The sequence below is a fragment of the Chlorocebus sabaeus genome, chromosome 23 (assembly GCF_047675955.1).
Source record: "Chlorocebus sabaeus isolate Y175 chromosome 23, mChlSab1.0.hap1, whole genome shotgun sequence".
NCBI classification, from domain to species: Eukaryota; Metazoa; Chordata; class Mammalia; order Primates; family Cercopithecidae; genus Chlorocebus; species Chlorocebus sabaeus.
This window is the reverse complement of record NC_132926.1, coordinates 73908626-73930725: the sequence shown is the minus strand read 5'-3', so window position 1 is coordinate 73930725 and position 22100 is coordinate 73908626. Positions and strand designations below refer to the sequence as shown.

At 33.1% G+C, this 22100-nt stretch overlaps 1 protein-coding gene across 1 annotated transcript in view; it reads right to left on the bottom strand.

Moving 5' to 3' along the window:
* Positions 1-22100, bottom strand: part of FBXL17 (F-box and leucine rich repeat protein 17) — a 537807-nt gene that overhangs the window by 162959 nt on the left and 352748 nt on the right. Inside the window, exon 7 of the mRNA XM_008014095.3 lies at positions 1680-1756. Coding sequence (XP_008012286.1) covers positions 1680-1756 — 77 coding nt within the window. The remainder of the gene's footprint in view (positions 1-1679; positions 1757-22100) is intronic.

The following is a 22100-nucleotide window of genomic DNA, read 5'->3' as shown; positions in this document are numbered from 1 at the left end:
TGTGAAGGAACTTCCCTAAGGTCAAAGAACAAAGACAGAACTTGATCCCAGATCTGTCGCAACTCCAGAGCTTTTTACCTTCTCAATATCTTCTGGAACATTCCTTTTTGTACTTGATAACTTAATAGTAGGTACTGGGCACTGCCTTTGTTATGACACAAAGTATCTCCACGCCTTCAGAATAAAGTGTGCCTTTAGCAACATTATACACTGCAGAACCTCAGAGGAGTTCATTATAAGGGATTTAATCCATAACTCCTGGCTATTAGCTACCTGACAATTGGCAGTGAAAAAGGGGGAAATACACAAAAAGACTGGAAGAGCAGCTTGTGACAAGTTTCAAATGAATGAATGAAAGTATTAGTTGATTAACAAATCTACATGGGTATATATACAATATACATATATAATACACACACACTCTTTCTCTCTCGCTCAATACGCCCTGTGTTGGTCAGGGAGAACTCTTTAGGGCCTAGACAATGCTAGACATAAGAAGTTTTAGAGAGTTAACCATGTCTAAGTAGCAATCTAATTGCCAATCCAGAAAACAACGTAAGTAAAGAAAAATATATCAAAACATTACTTTTACAACGCAAAATTAGGAAAAAAACTCACAACCTAGAAACATTATGAATAAGACGTATTCTCCAAAATAAACTGAAATTAGGTGTGTTTTTAAATTAAAAACATTAGAGTATTTTTAAAATTATAACTTCAGTAGAGTTTTTCAAAAAGATGAATTTAGTAGCTAATAAAAGACAACTCTCCCATCCATGGCAGATGGTCAGTGTGACATCCTAGGACTGGAGTCATTTATTATTACATGTCAGAGCTAACAATACCAACTTAATGGATTATTAACTTCCCTCGAGATAGAAAGCATATTCTCAAATTTAAATGAAGAAATCAAAAAGTCAGAAAAAATAAAAGAAAACCATTTCATTCTCTTATAAAGTCTAATGAATTTTCTGGTTAAAACTCTGTAATTAGATTAAATACACAAATGGTTAAGAAAAAATTTATAAAATTAAACAAAAAAAGGAAGGGCTAGGTTATTTTTATTACTCTAACAATATGACTTCATATTTTTCATAATTGTAGAAAACAACTTGCTTTTTGCCACTTTAAAAGAATATTGAAAATTAAGATAATTTAAAATGTTGCATATAAATGTATGCCCTTTACTTCCTATATCCACAAATGGACATTTCCAATGTTTTTCAGAATTTAAAGCGTTAAGAAGTTTGGCATTTAGAATGTCAGCAGATATGCTTTTGACATGATATTACATTAAGCAAATAAACTCAATGTAATAATTTTCTTAGTTATATTTATTATGCCCATTTTGTTGTTAAACTTATTTATTGTTAAACTTATTTTCATTGTATACCTCTTTTAGCCATACTTTTTAATTTTGTGTGTGTGTGTGTGTGTGCAAATGTACATGTGTGCATGTGTGTGTGATTGTATGTGGCAATGAAGTAATATGCATATTCATTTTACTCTGGTTCTTAGCTCATAATTTTTTTATTTTTAATTTTTGGTACGGTCAGAATGAGCATAAATGATGATAAACAGTCTCTAAGATATAGTTCTTGATTTCTTTTAAAAAAACTTTCAATGATTTTGTAACTTTTTATTCTTAGAAAGGATTAGGACAATGGTTCATTACCTACCATAATCTGTGATTTTACAGGACACCAAATATAGCTCTTTCAGGTTTTGTCCTTCCTTTGCAATGACCTCCACACACCTGAAACATACAAAAAGTGGTGAGTTATACTAAAGCATTTCAAGTTAAATTAGCAAGGGTTTGAATATAACAGGAAGAGGTCAGCATTTGGTGAATGCCACAGCTTCTTTCAAGGTGTTGCAGGAAAGGTATTATATTCCCTGCTTTAAAGTCAAGTGCTGTCATACCTAACTGACTTTATTTAAATACATTTATGACTAGTGCATCTTTTAAAACCAAAGAGCTTAGAAAGAAATATTCTCATAAGGGTAATGTTACATTTGGTAATAAAAGACTAGTAAACATATGCTGCTTAATGAATATATATTATTTATATAATAAAATAATTATAATAGAACTGTAGAATATAGATAGATTATTATAGGTAGATGGTTATACACTCATGGTTAATGAGCTCATGGTTAATATGCTCAATTATTAATGATGGAATTAGGTAACACTGAAATAATATTTTTGCAAAATTTTATTCAATTTAACATCAAATATGTTCTAAAAATCTATAATTTTACAGATTAAAGATGAAAGAAAATATGTACACGTAACTTTAAAATATCTTATTCTTAATATTGTAAATAAGTTGTTGCAAAGGTTTAGGCCATTTTAACAATATAGATATAGATATGTAAGACTGTCTTTTCTGGTTTCATTTAAGTTAAAAAAATTTTTTTTAATGGTGCGCTCTGATCTAATAGGCCTAGTGGAAGTTGTATTACAGAATTGAATGAACTTTAAAAATAATGATTAACAATATTATCCATTTTGTGGCTCAGTTTCCTATAATATCAGAAAAATTTGTGCAGTCATACAGACACACAGGCAAATGCACCCTTCAATGCAGTCCCTCTTTTAATCTTTATAAATAACAGTTAAGTAAAAGGGTAAAAGCAAAAAGAGTCATTAACCTTTTCTAGGAAGTAAGGATCAAGTAATTTGATACCTGTGCACATAATCTATCAAAAAATTACTCAGTATCCATCTCTGTCTTTCCTATATTTTATTTGCTGTCTGGCTTATTTGTAGGAATCTTCATAAAATGTCAGGAAATTTTATACAATTTTACTTCACATAATTCATTATTGAAGGTTAAATTAGTTATAGAGAAGACATATATTTCTTTTAAAAAATTTTTATGGAATTTTGTTTTAATGGAATGATGAACATTTCAAATTTCCTCAGAATAACCAAATAAACATTCTTTTTCTTCCACTATTTAAAAAAACTATAAAAAAATGGATAAATTTTTCCATGTCTAAAACGAGAAACTTAAAACAGCAAGACAATGCAATTATGACTGATACAGGTTGTGAGGAAAATTTTAAAGCTAATTCCATGTCATTTGGTTTTTACATAATATTTAAATAAATTCATTATAAAAAGAATAAAAAGAGAAATGAAACATTACCAACAATAACAACCTTTTATATGGTAAAAACTATTTTTACATGCTAAGAGTACACAAAAAGGCCCTAGATGACTGTAATATCCTAAATTATTAAAAAATAATCTGATGACTTTCAGTCAAATCAAATATACATATCTCACTGTCCTCTTCTACTACCTACCAAAAATACAAACAGATCCAATATTTCGCATGGCCACCAAAAATCATTAATTGTAGTTTGTTCTCATGCTCTATTTGAATAGTTCAAAATGCCTGATTTATATTTGATTATGCTCTAAACAAGTGCAATATCCTATTTATCTTCCTTGTACTTGATTTTACATCAGATATGCTATAAGCACATAAGACATACAGATGACTAAAAATAGCAAATGACACAATTGACTTCACTGTACAAGCCAAGTCAAATGTTAGTACGTAGGCAACAAGAACCAACATTTATATAAAATAAGATGATCACTCACTAGATAAAGACTTCCTAAAAACTGATAAAAGGTCATGAGCATCATGTTTCCCCACTATTGAACAGAGAAAAGTTCAAGACGTGTAGACAATTATGAATACCTATTATAAAATCATTTAGCACACTCAGGAGGCAATACAGTGGCCAAGAGATAACACATGATTAAGAGTAAGCAGTGTCTTTCATATAAAAAAGGGAGAACTATAAGAGAAAAGCAATTTTCTTTCTTTAAAGAATCACCTAGGATTTTTGCTGTTCTTGAAAGTTCAGGTAAACAGGGTTTTCCAAATACTTTTAATTACCCTGATCACAGCCAGTGTGCTAAAAGTCATGTACAGCATAAAATTAAGTTCTGAAATAAAAATTCATGGTGACAAAACCATACCCTTGGAAAACCTGTAGCAAAATATTAATTTTATATCTGTTATGGATTTTACATTTGAAAAGAGAAACCCCAAATTCTGTGATTTTGGACAGAAACGTCATATATATTGAGACACAAAATTGAGTGCTTGCAGTAGGTAAAGTAGCTGTTGTTTTAAGAATTGAAAATGGAAGTGGTTTGTATTATCCCATTACTACAAATTGGTGGAAATGGAACACCACCTCACGTTCCTGGCTAGTGTCTGAAGCCTCATAATCCATCTATGTCGTGTTTCCGGGGTAGCATGTAGTGACAGCAGTTCACAATGAGAGATTGTGGGTGTTGACTATCCTTTTCTCCTGAAACTTTCAGAGTCCATTCTATAACACGTTTACAAGTAGTACATAACACAAGTCTGTGAATATATTTACTTCAAATAATTCCACTGTTTTACAAAGAATCTTGGCTCTAGTCATAACCTTTAGTGTATTAAAATCAGAGCAATTTCCACTTCACTGTATAGTACGTATGCACAAAACAAAGTCATAAATCTTAGTATGGGCCGGGCGCGGTGGCTCAAACCTGTAATCCCAGCACTTTGGGAGGCCCAGACGGGCGGATCACGAGGTCAGGAGATCGAGACCATCCTGGTTAACACGGTGAAACCCCAGCTCTACTAAAAAAATACAAAAAACTAGCCGGGCGTGGTGGCGGGCGCCTGTAGTCCCAGCTATTTGGGAGGCTGAGGCAGGAGAATGGCGTAAACCTGGGAGGCGGAGCTTGCAGTGAGCTCAGATCCGGCCATTGCACTCCAGCCTGGGCGAAAGAGCGAGACTCTTTGCACTCCAGCCTGGGTGAAAGAGCGAGACTCTGTCTCAAAAAAAAAAAAAAAAAAAAAAAAAAATCTTAGTATGGACTACAGGTACAGCAAGTTAAGAGGTATTTATAAACTGATACCAATAAAAGAGAGAAATGTGGGCAAAGCAATAATCTTGAAGTGAGAAGGAGAGTGACAGAACCAAAGACCACATGTAAAATGTTTACTTCTTCATCACCTTTCTTACTCACAGATTACATATAAGAATATTGATTAATCATAGTGATGCATTAGTTTGGTCCACAGGAGCAAGCCATGAGTCTGTAAACTCACAATATAGAATTCAAATTTTTCCTATTCTTCCCCAACCCCTTGTCCCCATCATTCCTATAGGCAAAGCTCAGAATATCACATGGCCATTCTCTATGAATCAGTAGGTTCAAAGATTTCCCACTTCATGTATTAAAACATAAGAAGTTATAAAATTTAGGAAAAGAACTGTACCCTTACAGAAAGTAACGATGTATAAGATAATTAAGAAAAATTCATAACATGGGAAAATGGCATAGTGGATAAATGCTGAAGAATACCAAATACTTTTAAAGTAGCTCATGAATGTCAAGCACAATTAAGATTACTAAACCCTAAGGAGACATCTGTCTTAACAAGAGAGAATAAAGGAATCAAAAGACATGCTAGTCTCCCCTTCAGGGAATCACAGAACAACCACGTACATTTTTTGGAGCCCTACATCATCATTCTCTACAAGATAAGTCCATATGAAAAAGTTCTCCAAAAAAAAGTATTAGGTTCATTCAAATATACTTTAATTTATTCTGAATTGCCTACCCTGAGTTTATTTTCCTGCTTTTATGTTTTGGCAGGGGTCTGAAGAGAATTTAAAAACAAAACCACAACATTGCTACCATTGTAAATTCTTGAGTAACAGCTGTTGAATACATATAAACAAACTCTTTTGGAATACAGAAAAAGGGCCAGAAAACCTGCTCCAAAGTATCCTAAGCATCCAGAGTTATTTTTGATAATAATGTAACTTTATGCTCACTTGCTTTTGATAACGTTCTAAAATGCACCTGAAACATCTGATGAAATATGAAAAGCAACAGAAAGGTTACTTTGGTAAGCTAGATAGGATTTTTTTTCAAAGATGAGAAGGCATTACTTATTTTCAGTGGAGGGAAAATCTGTCTTCTTAGCAATAGATTCCTAATCATATGATTTATGTGAAGGGTAAAGGTTAATGAATTAAGCTGTGTAAGCTTCAAAACTATCAAAGGAATTCAAAAGAGCCTTGAATTATGGAAAACAATGGCCCATTCTACATACATACCAAATTTTTATGTTTTTTTGTCTCCTACTCAAAAGCTAGAACATGGCATTAGTGACAATTGAAAAGAACTAATGAGGAAATATGACTACATCGCTTGCAATAGGAGTGTCCTAGGAGACCTTGTTACTGTTTGTGATTTGCTTTAAACCCAAAAGAAGCTAATTGGAGCTGCCAGACACTGGTTTGCAAATCTCACTTTAAAGGACAGGCTCAATCACCTCAGATGTGTGAAAAGAAATGTCCCTATTAGAGATGCATTAGTATGTGGCTTGGTGAATTTCTAAATAAACTTTAGGATGTTCTTTCCTAAGTCACTTTTATATTTGAATAATAGATATATCTTTAAGTGAAATAGAAATGCAACAAGACAAAACCAACCCCACAGATCTAAAACAAAGAACTATGAAGAGGGCCGGAAAGTAATTGGCAAATAAGTGCATCTGGGAGCTAGGTATATTTAGGTTGAATAAACATGTGGATCAAAACTCAAAACTCCTGAAACAAACAAATCATAAAAGTGATCTATTTGGGGTTTCAGAAACAGAATCTCATTTTCATCATTTCTTGAAAGTAAGCAAGCCAAGAATCCAACCTATGTTACATAGATTGTAAGTGGGCAGGGGCTTAAGTAGCTACAACACATACACATACACACACACACACACACCCACACACGAAAGGAGTAAAAAGTGTTTACGAGATCTAAAGAGAGTAACAAGAGGGCAAACAGTCCAATTCCATGCTGCAGAAGCTCATCCTGACTAATTCATACATGGGTCATTTAAATGATAGCAGAGGTCACCAAAACACAATTGGGTATCTTACAGAAAGAATAATGATATCTGATTGATTTTTCTAAAGCTCTAAATGAAGTTTTACTGAAGAATAATCCAATCCCAGTGCAGTAAATGAATGGGTATAATTTATAGGTTTACTCTGCTTTCAGAAAATGCACAATATAAAAGATTTCTATGCACAAAAGAGAAAAATTTACAAGTAAACTTTTACAACATGAGTCAATTCGAGAATCTATTAATACACTTGATCTCAGTCAAAAGGCCAAGAAGCAATCAAGAATCTATTAATAGTATGTTTCCCCTTAATACATTTGAATACAATTTCATTTATGAGTCTTATATTTATATACTTTTTCTAAGTAATAGGACATCTTAACCTTGCAGAAATGGCATGAAATAGTTTTTTTTTAATCTTCAGGTTAAACAGCTGTACATAAATGACAAATACAAGATTATTTCTGGAACATGGCAGATGGTATCAAGGTGATTGTTAAATCCACTTTGTATTCTGCAGTATACTTTTTTTGTAAACGCTCTTGTATTCAATCCTATTGACAACACAATACCAAATATACACCTAAGTCAATTTTTCATGTAAACTTCTACAGATGTGCTCATAGAAGAGATGTTTACTGCAAGAAAAATTCTTTTTTAAAGGTTGACTTGCAATTAAAATGTGAGAGCATTTGCTCAAAGCACATTCTTAATATACCACAGGGGCAAAGACTAGGAGTGACATGCAAAATGTCACCAGCTCCACCAGTTAACAACAATTATCTTGGGACACTCATTAAGTTCTCACTACCAAATGTTATTCTCTAGAAAGCCAATATCTGATTAGTGTGGCTGAGATTAATTTAAGCTCTTGCTGCTTAAACAATAGCAAGCCGATGCCCATTTTGTCACACTGAGAGGTAATGGAAGACTACAAAATTAGAATAGTAGTGTTTTGTTATTTATGTTTTAATGAGGCACACCACAAGAGGTGGCCTACAAAGTGAAATGTTACTAAAACTTCAATTCTATGGGTTTGCATCTTTGCCAACAGAGGGTATTACACCTTTAAGGAAAATGAGGCAGAGCAGATGTCATTTGCTGATTCTTTCTGAACCACTCTCTCCTTGAGTGTCTATGACATTAAATAGGTTTTCTCATTGGAGAACAGGATTTAGCACTGAAAAAGTAATATACCAACAAAATAATATTTTTCATATATTTAGGAATGGCCATCACCAACCTGCTGTTATGAAAATAGGTTTTTCTTCATTTATATAGTAAAATATGTTTAAATTTAATTTGAGTGTTTCTTAGAATACTTTAAACATGTATTTTAGATAGAATAATGCCTGCAATATTTTAAAACGCACATTTTCTTTAAGCTACTAAGAAACAAGATGATTAAAGGTTTTTCTGAGGGGCGGGTACAGAAATTGAACTAACAAACTTGCAAGAAACTTGGCTCTGGCTTTAATATTTCAGAGTTATTTAACCAAAAGTCTTGCTTTTTAATTTTAGCCATTGTTCCATCCTTTACCATAACTAACTAAACCTTATGTAACAAGTTAACATTTTCTAAGCATTCCTCAGAATATGCAAGAAGCAGAAAAAACATGCTAAGCTTTATTAATTCATTTATTTAATTAAAATATGTTTCATTGAGCGTAAACTATGTTTTAGAAATACTAAAAGATATAATGAAAAGCCACATTATTATAAAATGAGGAACATAATACATATAACCTTGATGGATCAAATACTGTTTATTGTTTGTGGCCGTAGTTGATATTCATGTTCATACCCAGGAACAGCAAAGTCCTATTACTATCTCTATAACTACTAAAATCAACTGAAGGTAAGCATTTCCTTTAGTCTTATAAAGAAAATATTTCAGGACTAAAGGAAACACTAGAAAAAAAAAGGAAGAAAAAAATTAAAGGCAAGCTTTCCTAATTCACCAGTTTATTCATTCTTCAGTAGAAACACATGTCGTTAGTTACTTTGAACACGTAAATGCTAAGAAACTTCCTTCATCTTTTAAGGTGTTTCAGTTTCCATCAATTCATAATCCGTAACTCTAAGGGAATCCAGATACTGTACAATTTTGATATAGCTCAGACTGGTGCTATCTTTATGGTGTTCTGGCATATTTTAATACAGACAGCAGAAGAGAAGACTTTGTCACCCTACATGTAACAAAGATTTACCATGTGGAAACAAAAGCTCAGGACCCTAGAAAAGCAGAAATACTAAACATTTAAAACCACAGTCTAGGTTAATGAACTGTAATTCTTTAGAGACCACACTTGTCCTGAAAAAAAGTCAGGCAAAATTCTGCAAGCTCCAAACTGATGCCCACCACAAAAACATTAATAGTGAAACTAGAAATATTGTAAAGAGATTTGACAGGCCTCCAAATAGCTAAAAAGGATACTGTGAAATTTAGGTGAAATATTAAACATATAATTGATTATCATCTCTCTGCCCAGCCTGTTCCCTTTATCTTAACTGCTATAAGTATTGATATGAAAGTTTCAATTCAACAGACCATGTATTTTAAGCTCACTTTTAATTTAAAATGGCTAAGACTAAATTATTTTAGTGGAATACAAAAGCACTCAGAATATGAGATTTCATGCACCATTCATGAAAGAGTTAAGCACTTCCTCACCAGAAGACAGTCACAACTCTGCTTTGTAGTGACTAATTGCCTCTTTAACCCCTGTGCTCTGGGAGTTGGCCTGTGCTTCAATACTAGTTTTGTGATACAGCCAAAGACTGATGTTCAACATAGACCTCCCATGACCTGTGTAGCCAAGGAGGCAGCTCAGACAAGATGCTGACAAAAGGTTTCCTTCTCATTTGGGAAGGCATAGAATCTCTTTTTGGATAAGCCAAATTCTCAGAAGACTATAAAACATAGGAGGTAAAGATAATTTATAAAAGTTAAAAGAATGGTTTCTCACTTGAGCTAAGAATGATTCTAAGCATCCCAATGTATCACTCAAAATGTTGTTCAAAAATGGTTTTAGTAATATGAAAAAAAAAGTTTAGTTCTCTTAAATGCAATGAAGAGGGTAAATGCAATAAAGAGGGTAAAAGAAAGCTTATAATTAGATAGCTATAATCAAATACAGAGGAAAGCAGGTCAACATCTTCATTCCAAATGTTTCCCGTACGCTTTAAACATTTGTAACCAGGAAGCCTGCACATTGTCATTAATTTTTAAGCCTGGCAACTTCTGGTCTGATCAAAAACTAACAAAAACATTTTACAGGAGATTTTATGTAGAGATTATATAAAACTAATTAATCCTGCAATTGGGATGGCAGAACAGGATAGTCATGCTTTCTTGTTATTTTCTAAAAGGGAAGGAATGAGGAAGAGTTGTAGATTAGGGAGCAGGAAAAGTATAGGCAGTGGGAACAACTAACCCACATACTCATTCAGAAATAAGATAGGAGAAGAATCACATAAGCTTGAGGAAGGCAGGGACCTACATAAATTTGACATTATTGATGCTTAGCCAGATTGTACTCTGAATCCTTTGAGTCTCAAGGATCATCACTGAATTTATAAAACCTGCTTCCAAAGCTCTGGGACTGCCATTGCTTTACTCTCATTTTTCCCATATAATTTGCACATTAATGTTCACTTCAGAGGCAAATCATCTTTGCTGTAACATTTATAAGAAAGAGGCAGCAGGTCATGTTAAGTTGTTTTGGTGCACTGTGTTTACGCAGAGAGATAACTTTTTACTTAAAAAATAATTGTTTTTATTTATAGAAATATGTGGACTATATTTAAAAAAGAATGTGACAATAAAGGGCATCAACCAATAATTCTCTACAAAAAATATGTAGTTTATTTTTGTAATCCAAAAAAAAAAAGGATGATAGTTGATTTCAGTTTTTTTTTTAACCTGAAGGACAGAGAAACAAAGTCTTCCACATTTCCTTTTTAATGTTCAAGTAAATGCTATAGGATTAGATTTCAAGATTCCAGAAGAGGCTATTGAATCTTACTTAGCTTCTCTGGCTATCAGGCCATTTCAGTGGTTCCTAACATTAAGAAGTCCATTTGTCCGTAAAATAAATATACTTCTAGAGGTTTCTTTCTAAACTGTTTATCTAATAATGCAAAGACTTGGTTATAAATAAGTTATAATCAAAGGACTATGTAGTATATATGTACATGTATGTATATACATTTATGAAGAGAACTCTTAACAAATATATTTTTTCCTTATCCATATTGTCACTAAATCAGCAAATACACAGTTGTTGTGTATACACTAAAAAAAATAATTTAGCAGCCTAACCTCTGAAATACCATAATCACAAAAATCCAGGTTGCTTTGCATGGACTAGTCACCAGTCTATTCCCTCTGAAGAGAAACACATCTCTTTGTTCGTAGGGAGAGTGGTGGAAAGCTAATGAAACCAGTGTGTAAGACTGATAGAGACCACAGGGAGGAAGTTACCCATTTTCTCCTTGCAGAAAGTTGCAAAAGCAAGACAGTATGTAAACGCAGAGAAAGGAGAAGGCACATTTCACTATTTGTTTCAGACACCGGATACCTCTGTGGGAACATCATGTCTGACAGCCAGCAGAAACAACCAACATTCCCAATCCAGTACTCAGATTTACATTATTTTAAAGGATAAACCAAAATGAACAGTGCATCTCTCTGGCATATTTTGAAATGATCTACCATTAATTAATACAGTTACTGTTCTGTCTGCATAATCAACAAACCATTTAGCAAAATAGAGTAACAGTATTAAAATTTCTGCTCTACACAAAAAGCACTCCTTTTAAGTACCCAACTAAATAAAGGAATAATATTCTGGCACTCTGTGAAAGAAAGACTGAAAGTTCGGGAGAAATAGCTTACTATTTTCAAAAGTCATTAGTGGAATAAGGAAGGAGAGCAATGGCAGGTGCTTGAAAGATATGGCAGGTAGATGTGCCTGGAGTCAGTTGGCCAGTTTTGTGCTTCTATAGGCTGTGAGGGTATCATGAATTCTGTCCTGGTAATGATAGAATTTTATACAAAAAAAAATAAAGTTAGAGCATAAATTCGCTTTTTGGAGATCTTTTATTGAAAGGTAAGCACAGACAGGGTCATTAGATTCACAATACTATTAGGCCATTTGGCAACATTTGGGGAATGCAAAAAGTAAGAGCAATTCAATGACACATCACACTCTGAAAAAGGTGACAAATTATAAAAGGTAACAGTATAAGCAAGTTAGTGAATGTGGATACATACTCAAGGAAGCATTAGTTGAGTTAGTGATTTAAGTTTGTGGAGAGAACATTGTAATGGGGAAAAAGAAGAGAAATAATACATTAATGTATTGCACAATTACCAAGAAGCCCAAATTTATTTTAGCTGTTTACTTATATTTAGCTGTATTCCATTAGAAATTCATATAAAACTATAAAAGAAATATTTGAGAAAGGCAAGGAGGGTAAAAAATAGGTAGAAAAATATTAAAGTCTGGGATATACCCATCCTGAAGGCATTCATATAATTCAGACTTGGAAAGCCTCCACAAGCGGGATAAAATTTCAAGCGTTCAAAGAACCAAAGAAAGAGTGACGCATGGTAATTTATGCATAGTATCATAGGACTTTAAAAAATCAGATGTTCAAAAGAAGCTACAGAAAGGCTAGATATGCTTGAGGCATTTCTGGTGGAAGGCTGAAGTTTTAAGAAAGTTCAAAATATTTTGTATCCATTGAGAAAATTTCCTCTCACTTCTTAATAGCATTGTAAACTTAATCCATGAGAAATTGGTCTCTAAAAAAAAAAAGTTTAAAAAATCAAAATGTATTATTGTACAGGGTTAGTAACATAACACAGCAATAAAACAGAGATGATATTTCACTACACCTATATTTTACTAAATTTTAACACTTCAGGTAGAAAGTCAATTGGTTATAGATAATGGAAATGCATCTGCAATGCTGACTGCCAAAATTCTGTGTGTGTGTGTTTAGGACATGGTACTGAAGTTGGGAACTAAATTCAACTTCTCTAAGTCTCTTCTATAAAATGGAAATTATAATATTTACCTCCAAGGATTTTGTGAAGGTTACATTTCATAACATTTGCAAAGACACTTTTAGTCATTTAACAAACATTTGCTAACATCTACTTTGTCATTAATTATTTGGATACAAAGACAGATAAAACAAATCTCTTTCCAAAGGGAATTCGCAATCTTGTCAACTTTAAATATCCTCCACATAAATAAGGCAGGGTTATTTAGAACAAAATAGTATTTCCTAAAGTACATTTCTCAGAAAACTAGCACTCTGGGGCTTTAATATTTGACATATGCAAGAAACAGTAAGTTTATGTTAAATCAATCCATTTTTTTAATTTAGTAAAAATACAAATGCAAAGTACATAGAGCAGCACCTAGCATATAGTAAGCAATTAAATGTTATTTATCATTATTTAAGTCCTAGCATGGAACCTAGCACACTTAAAAACTACCTGTAGTAGGCTGAACGGTGGCTCCCAAAGACATCAGGTCTAATTCACAGAGCCAAGAAATGTTACCTTCCATGGAAAAAGTGTCTGCAGGTATGATTTTGAGATGGGGAGATTTTATCTTGGATTATCTGGGTGGGCTGTAAATGCAGTCACTAGTATACTTACAAGAGAGAGGCAAATGAAGATTTGACACTGACAGAGTAGAGAAGGCAATATTACTACGGAAACAGAGATGAGGGTGATGTGGCCACAAGCCAAGGAATTCCTGTAGCTATCAGAAGCTGGAAAGACAAGGAATGGATTCTTCCATAAAACCTCCAGACAGAGGATGACACCCTGATAGTGGCCCAGAGAAACTAGTTTTGGACTTCTGTCCTCCACAATTGTGAGAGAATACGTTTTCATTGTTTTTAAACTACAAGGTTGAGGTAATTTTTTTTACGGTCACAGGAAACTAATACAGTGTTTAAGAATGATATTAAATTAATCACTGGATTACATGTGTAACACCAAGGAATTTGATTTATAAAGGTAACATGGTAATGGCAATTAAGATGATGTGATTGGATGGAACAAATTTTAAGTTGTGACAAAGACAAAAAAAGAAAACCTATACTTAAAGAATGCTACCATATCTTCAGTCTAATTAGAATAAATTCCAAAAGGTATGTATTTGAAACTTGAACCTTTTTTAGAATAAAGACCCATTTTTCTCTGGTATTATGGAAAATTTCAAGCAAAAATGTTGACAGAATTGTGCAGTTAAAAAACCATTATCCATCACTTAGATTCTATTAACATTTTGCTACATCTGCTTTATCTCAGATGTATCCATCTATCTCTTTATTCATCCCTGTATTCATCCATCAACTTATCTTATTTTTTATGCATTTCAAAGTGCAGACATTGATACATTTCACTCCTAAACACTTTAGCATACACATCATAAACTACAGATGAATGTTTGTTAATGGTTATTTTTTAAGTAAATTTTACTCACTGTCAAATTTGTGATTTGGGCACAAATCTTAAAAGCAATTGGTTTTGACAAATGCATATATATGTCTACCTTGAACCCCTAACAAGATCTAGAGTATTCCTAACACCTCCTAGTGCCTTCACACCCAAGGCTCATTCCCACTCACAAATGCAACTACTGTTGTAGATGTTTTTGTTACTTTGTTTCATTTTACAATAGCCTAGTTTTATCCATTTTCTTTTGTGAGTAAAAACCTAAAAGTGAAATTGCAGAGTCACAGAGTATTAGTAGTACACACATAGTAGGTGTGCAACTAGTTTTATAAGAAACTGCCAAATCTTCTTCCAAAGTTGTTATATCATTTTACATTCCTACCAACACTTATGAAAATTTTAGTTGCTCCACACCCTCAACAACATAGTTATCAGGCTTTCAAATTTTAGACATTCTGGTGAGTTCATAAAGACCAGTTCAACATTAAAAAATTTAAAGATCCTGTAATAACAATTCTACTTTTTAAATATTTTCATTAAGGAAATACACAATGACAAAAAGTAACTAGAAATTGGGTAATATTTTTAAAGTAATTCATATACTTCCAGAATTTTGAAAAAGTGTACAAGACATAAAAACACACATATGTCATATAATTTATGCATTTTACAGGCAATACTTGTTGTAAACCCTATGCAATAGCTTTCTGGTCCCAGATAACATTTCACATGCTAGTTCTTTGGGATATTTTCATGGTTAATTCTACATATTTCACCACCTTTATTCCAAGCAACCTACATATCCAATAATGACCAGATAACTTCAGGACAGAAATCTTAAGTCATTGCATATAGCCCTCAATATTATATTACATGCAGTTCTCCACTTTATCTCTCATGAGTTGAACTGGAAGTTGGAAACTAATTTTAAAATCAGCCCCAAACTCTCAGGTTCTGTTAGCATCGGGCTTTTCATTTAAGGTTTCTACTCTAACTGAATATTTGATGGAAGACCTTACATAATGTTGTAACTTAAAAGGTACACTGCTTATCCTATCACCAAAAGAATTCTTAAAATTGTGTTGCCAGAAACTGGATTAGGACTCTGGCATTAGCCAGCAAATAGTAAAGCTAGATACCATGTACCTCCCAACAGTTTTCTTCAAATCACTGAAAATAAAAAAGGAATTTCTTTTCTTTTACTGTTTCTAATTAATATTTAAGTAAATTGCTCAATTTTAAGAAGCATGCAGTTATTGATTTTCATAGCTATGTATACTGAATATGAAATAAAATTCTTCACTGAAACATGCTAAAACCTTAGAAGTTTTCAAATGAACATAAAGATGCTTTGTACTACTAGAGAGACAAACTGTATTATTTTTCATAAGATTAACGTTTTAAAAATGGAAACCACTGAGAAATAATTGCAAAGTTAAAAACTGTATCAAAGCTTTTAAAAGTCATTTTACACTGTTACACTATTCAATTATGCCATATAACTTTCAGAACATTCAACCTAATTCTTTTTAAAGTAAACTTACTATCACAACCTCAAGGTTTTCATTTATTGACATGAAGGGTAATTTATCTTCTTTCATTGTTCTTTACAACATTTGGCATTTCTAAGCAATGAAAGACCATTCATAGGAACCCTTCCCCTAATAAACATTATATAATTTTTTTCTACTAATGATCTAATACAGAAAGCCATGGAAAGTGACTCCAAATTACTCAATTGTTTTCAAATTTAAAGTAATTGATCTCTCAGTGTGTAGTTATGTACCTTTATAGTTATGTACCTTTATAAATAGTTATGTTTATGCCTTTCCTCTAAGAACAATGATTAGAATCAATGTCTACAAATAATTGCAAAGGAGAATAAATGCATACCTATTGCAAAAATTAACACAGAACCCAAATCTGAGTTTAAAAATCTCTCATAATAGCTAGCATAACAAATGCCAAACATTAATTATAAAGAGACATTCAGAACTATGTGGGAGAGGAAGAATTTTTTGTTTTGTTTTTTCTTTTGTGAGACGGAGTTTCACTCTTGTCGCCCACGCTGGAGTGCAATGGCGCGATCCTGGCTCACTGCAACCTCTGCCTCCCAGGTTCAAGCGATTCTCCTGCCTCAGCCTCCTTAGTAGCTGGGATTACAAGCATGCGCCACCACGCCTGGCTAACTGTTGCATTTTTAGTAGAGACAGAGTTTCTCCATGTTGGTCAGGCTGGTCTCGAACTCTTGACCTCAGGTGATCTGCCCGCCTCAGCCTCCAAAAGTGCTAGGATTACAGGTGTGAGCCACCGCACCCGGCAAGGAGACAAAGAATTTTTACATGGCCAGCCAGCTTTTTATTCACACAAATGCAGTACCACCATATTTACTATTGAGCCTTGCTTCCAACGCTCATGCCCAGCCACCTCAAGTTTAGAGTTCAGCCAAACACCTAAAGCACTCATCCCTTGAAATCTGAGATATTATTGCCTGATCCAAGACAGATAAAGGTGTGAAGAGGCCATGAAGACCTGGGAAAAAAATATGGCTCCTTTTCCCTCTGTAGTTTTGTGAAAAATAACAATGAAAATACTAAATTATAAAATTAATGAAAGGAAAACCAAAGTCTAATTTTTTTCAGATTGTTTATGCACTCTTGTCATGCTGATACACTAAGGCTGTGCCTGGTATGCCTAACAATAATCCAGGAGAAAGAATGAGTTTGTAGAAACTGACTGCTGACCGTACTGGCACCAGTCTACTTTCCTGTTTTATGGATTGAGGTGACTGTGCCAGTTTTTTTGTTGCTGTTCAAATGTTGGCCCCCATCTATTATTTTCAATGTAACTTGAAACTCTGGATATTGACTTCTGGTTCATATATTCTTCATAACTATAACTATGTCTGTGGGTCCACTGGACATATTTACTACAAAGATGCTTTCTCAAAACAATAAACCTTTCATATACTTAGATTCCATGAGAGTCACGAGGAAGCATCTCAGGCATATTTTGCGTGGCTGAGTCAGGGTGTTAAATAAACATCTGAATATGGATACCTTTAGATCAGATGTGCACTCTCCAGTTGGCACAGTCCTGAGCATTCCCTAATGTTACATTTGATGTACTTTCTTCATTTACATTCTGTATCTGGCCCTTACAGAAATTTAAGTTTGCAACCCCTACGAATACCATATACATTGTCTCCACATGAATTTGAAACCCATAATTCAGACCGAAGCACTTGTCTTTTCTCAGAGTGACCGTTGCTCCTAACCCCTAGTTTCCCTTCGTTCTGTTGTGACCAATGTATGAAGTATGTCATCATGCTGACCCGACTTCCTCCAGTTCTGGCCTGACCTGTCCAGCTACCATTCATCACATACCCACTGGCAGCAGGGCTCATGCTTATCTTGGATGAGATACTCAAAACAGGTTTGTTGAATGAATGAGAGAAGTATTGGTGCATAGTAATAAGGCAAGTCATGCTGTTATATACTTAGCATTTGAATAATTTTTATTATTCAGAATACCACTTTTGTTAATATTTCGACAAAGTAGTGCATTATTTTTAGGCATGAAGACTGGTTTACTTATAGTGAGGAAGAGAAACACCTAGGCAAAATTTATCTAATAAAAGGCATTAAAAAGCATGTAGTAACAAAACAAAGGGACTTAAAAGGAGAAAAAGTTGCATATGTAGATCCCTAGGATTTAAAATATAAATAATAAGGTAAGAATATGTAATGAAACATAAAGTAGTTTCTGCTGAATTTCTCTCAGTAAACATATCTCCTATGCTAGATAAAACAAAACGATCGAGAAGACACCATGATATTTATTTTATAGTAAGCAAAAAAGCAACAAAATAATATTGTTGCTTTTTAAAATAATTATTATAAAAATTATAATAATTTTTGACAATATTATGGGTATTGAAAATTATAAAATGCCATTAATTTTGAGAAACTCACTTTACACTTCTTGATACTGGAAAAGAAACATTTACCTAAGGGAGGTAAATTTACTTTCCATGAAAATTTCCACTGTAAGACAAGGAAAATACCCCAATTTGTCAATGTGAGAGTAAACACCATAGTAAGACACTATGGGTTTTACTAGCTATTATTTTCAAAAAGGTAGATGAGGTAAACAATATAGTTTAAAAGTATATTTTATTAAACATATATACTCTTTAACATTTATTTACTTACAGAATTAAGACAACATGTTTACTTGAAGTACCTGGAACACACCTAACTCTTTTTAGTTTAATTCAGAAGTGGCAGTGGCTTTAACAGGCAGAATGACAGGATGCTCTGGCCATAGACTCAGCAGTCTGAGTTCCCAGGACCAAATCCAGGCTTGGAGACCTCAGCAAGTTAGTGTCTCATGTTCCTTATTTTTACAGTGGGGGCAATACGATCTACCTCAAAGGGTTTTTGTAAGAATTAAAATAAATGCTATATGTAAAGAGTTTAGAATAGTGCCTTGGATACATTGGTGCATGTCTTAGTTATTATTACTTGAATTAAATTTTCCCTTATCTCTAGACATTATGTGCCTTCTGATTTCATAAAACAAGACATACCCCCACACTGTCTATGCAGTATCTTGCCCCAAAATAAAAAACCTGAATTTAAGCAAGCCTCTAATTTACCTATCAATTTACAAGAAATGTAAGGGAAGCAGGCAAGCAGCAAAACATGGAATGGCACCATAAGAAGATGATTAGCTAAATATAGAACGAGATAAATTTTGCAGGACAAATGATTCATGTTCTTCAACAAATAAATGACATGCAAAAGAAGGGAAGGGGATGTTAGTTATTTAAAAAGACCTAAGAGATGTATCAACCAAATGAAACACTTGACCTAACTTGGATCCTAATTTGAATAAATAAGCTGAAAAGGGCAGTTTTTGAGACAGGAAAAAGTTAACATAGGTTCCATATTACATAATATTAAGAAATTATTGTTACATTTGTTAGTTGTAATAATAGTACTGTATATGTACATTTTTTAAAAAAAGCCATCTGATAGAGGTAACTGAAGCATTTATACATGATAATTTTTCTGAGATTTATGTTAAAATACTCAAAAAAAAAAAAAAACCCCAAAGTTTAGGGGATCAGAAGAGGAAATATCAATGGCAAAATGTTGGCAACTGTGTTTGGGTGATGGGTACACAAAGTTTCATTATATGATTCTATATTTACGTGTTTGAAACTTTCCACAATGAATGTGAAATTTCACAAATTCCTTATCTTGTGGATTTAACATTTTTTTGCCCTTAAATTTGTTCATATGCCTATCATATTTGTTACTTTACTTGAGCAATTTAATTAAATGTTATAATGAATAAATAAATATGAACACAAAAGAGATATAATTATTTCTATAAAACTACATTGAATGCATATATGTGATAAAGGCAATTCACAAAAAATATGCTTTTGAATTAGGTGTGAGATAATTGTAAAAATTTAGAGAATGTGAAAGTTGGTAAAATTTAAAAGGTTTCTACACTTAAATTGCTTCACAAGTATCTTAGTGATAACCTCACTATGATATACTGAAAACTGGAAATCCTTGATGATGCACTCAGGGTGTGGTTTATATTAGAAAGAAAACATCGGCCGGGCGCGGTGGCTCAAGCCTGTAATCCCAGCACTTTGGGAGGCCAAGACGGGCGGATCACGAGGTCAGGAGATCGAGACCATCCTGACTAACGCAGTGAAACCCCGTCTCTACCAAAAAAATACAAAAAACTAGCCGGGCAAGGTGGCGGGCGCCTGTAGTCCCAGCTACTCGGGAGGCCTAGGCAGGAGAATGGCGTAAACCCAGGAGGCGGAGCTTGCAGTGAGCCGAGATCCGGCCACTGCACTCTAGCCTGGGCGACAGAGCGAGACTCCGTCTCAAAAAAAAAAAAAAAAAAAAAAAAAAAAAAAAAAAAAAAAAAAAGAAAGAAAACATGGAATTCCCAACAGTACACTTAGATGCAGATAAAAAGTCTCAGGTCTAAGTAGAAGACTAGTGAATAAATGGACATTTAAATAATTTTTAAAGATACAAATGTTTAAAATATTTTATTTTACAATCTTCCTCTTGCTTTACCTCTTTAAATGAACAAATACTAATTCCCACCAGGGCAGAAAAGAGGGCCTTCTACTGCGTTACAAGTTTTTGTTCTTTAATGAAAGTTTTTGGATCCCTTGTTGAGTCCAAAGATTACTTCTGTTTTAAAATACTGCTGAAAATATTGTTTCAACTATGTAAATTAAGTATTTAATTAATAATATAAAATTAAGCAGTATAAATTGAGGAAATGATATAATGTTTTACAGTTTTAATAATAAAGACTATGTGATACAACTGTAGCTTCAATAAATATAACCGAGAAGCTAGAGGCTTTTCCAAAAGCTGTGTTTTGCATTTGATCAAAGACAAAATATATCAACTAAACTTAGTAAATACTATAACTGTGACAAGTTATTTATTTATATTCTGCCTACTTAAAAGAATTGATAATAGCTAAAAATAGTGTTTATATTAGCTAGTTGTAAGAAAATAAGATGCCTTTGAACTTTGCTGTAAAAAATAAATGCCTAAAATAAGATTTTTCCCAAAGCAAAGTTATGTAAAATATTCACAGTCAATAATATACAGTACCAGAATTTAAATATCACTTCCTGTTAAAATTATCAGTCTTCATAATATATAATTGGATATCAGCTCTAGCATAATTCTGAGTTTTATTCATATTCTTGGGGGACAACAGCAGATGCACAGAAGGCTACCCAAATCCTGACCATTAAAGTAGAAAAATATTAATCTTAATAAGATATATTTTGCTATAGGTTTAATTTAATATAGTCCCCATCTCAAAGATGTTAGAAAATGTAACAAAGCAAATCAGAATAAAATTAATATATAATTAGTGCCTAAAGTTCCATGCCAGAATTCCTCATCATCATACATTTTAAAATGATATTGTTTGGCGATTTATTTAAAAATAGTAAAAATGTTGAGGCACATTACTTTATATCTGGGGAAACAAAATAGAAAAGTTTATATTATAGTTTGTCTAAATCAAACTTTTCAAATTATAAAAACCAAATATTTCGGTATAATAATAAGATCTTGGCTTGCCAATAAGAATTCAGAAATCAGAAAGTGCCTTTTCAAAAATGCTGTGGGCATTTTTGCTGTTTGGGAGTCACCCTAAACATAGTCAGTAACACAAGCCTCTAATCATTTGGAGTTTCTACCTTCTACAAAGAGCTTACTTGTAAAAAAGAGACTGTGGACTTAGTTGCCAACTTTCATGCCTTGCTTTGGGAAGGATCTGGGGGGAAAGACACACACACAGCATAAATTAGCAAAACCATTCTAGAGTGTGGTCTAGCATTACTTATTCCTTTACGTATATACTTCTAGACTACCATACATGACCTAAGGTCATACCAGATTCTAGTCATATAGGAGTTTAAAAAAACTAAGAATACTTTTAATAACTATGTCCTGTGACCCAGAAATTCTATTTCTGCACATACAAATAGAATAGGTTAAATAAATTATGGTATCCAGATGCAGGCATGTAATAAGATATATATTTTCCTTGACATGCAAAGATTTCAAGAAATATTGCTGGATTTTAAAAGAAAGTCA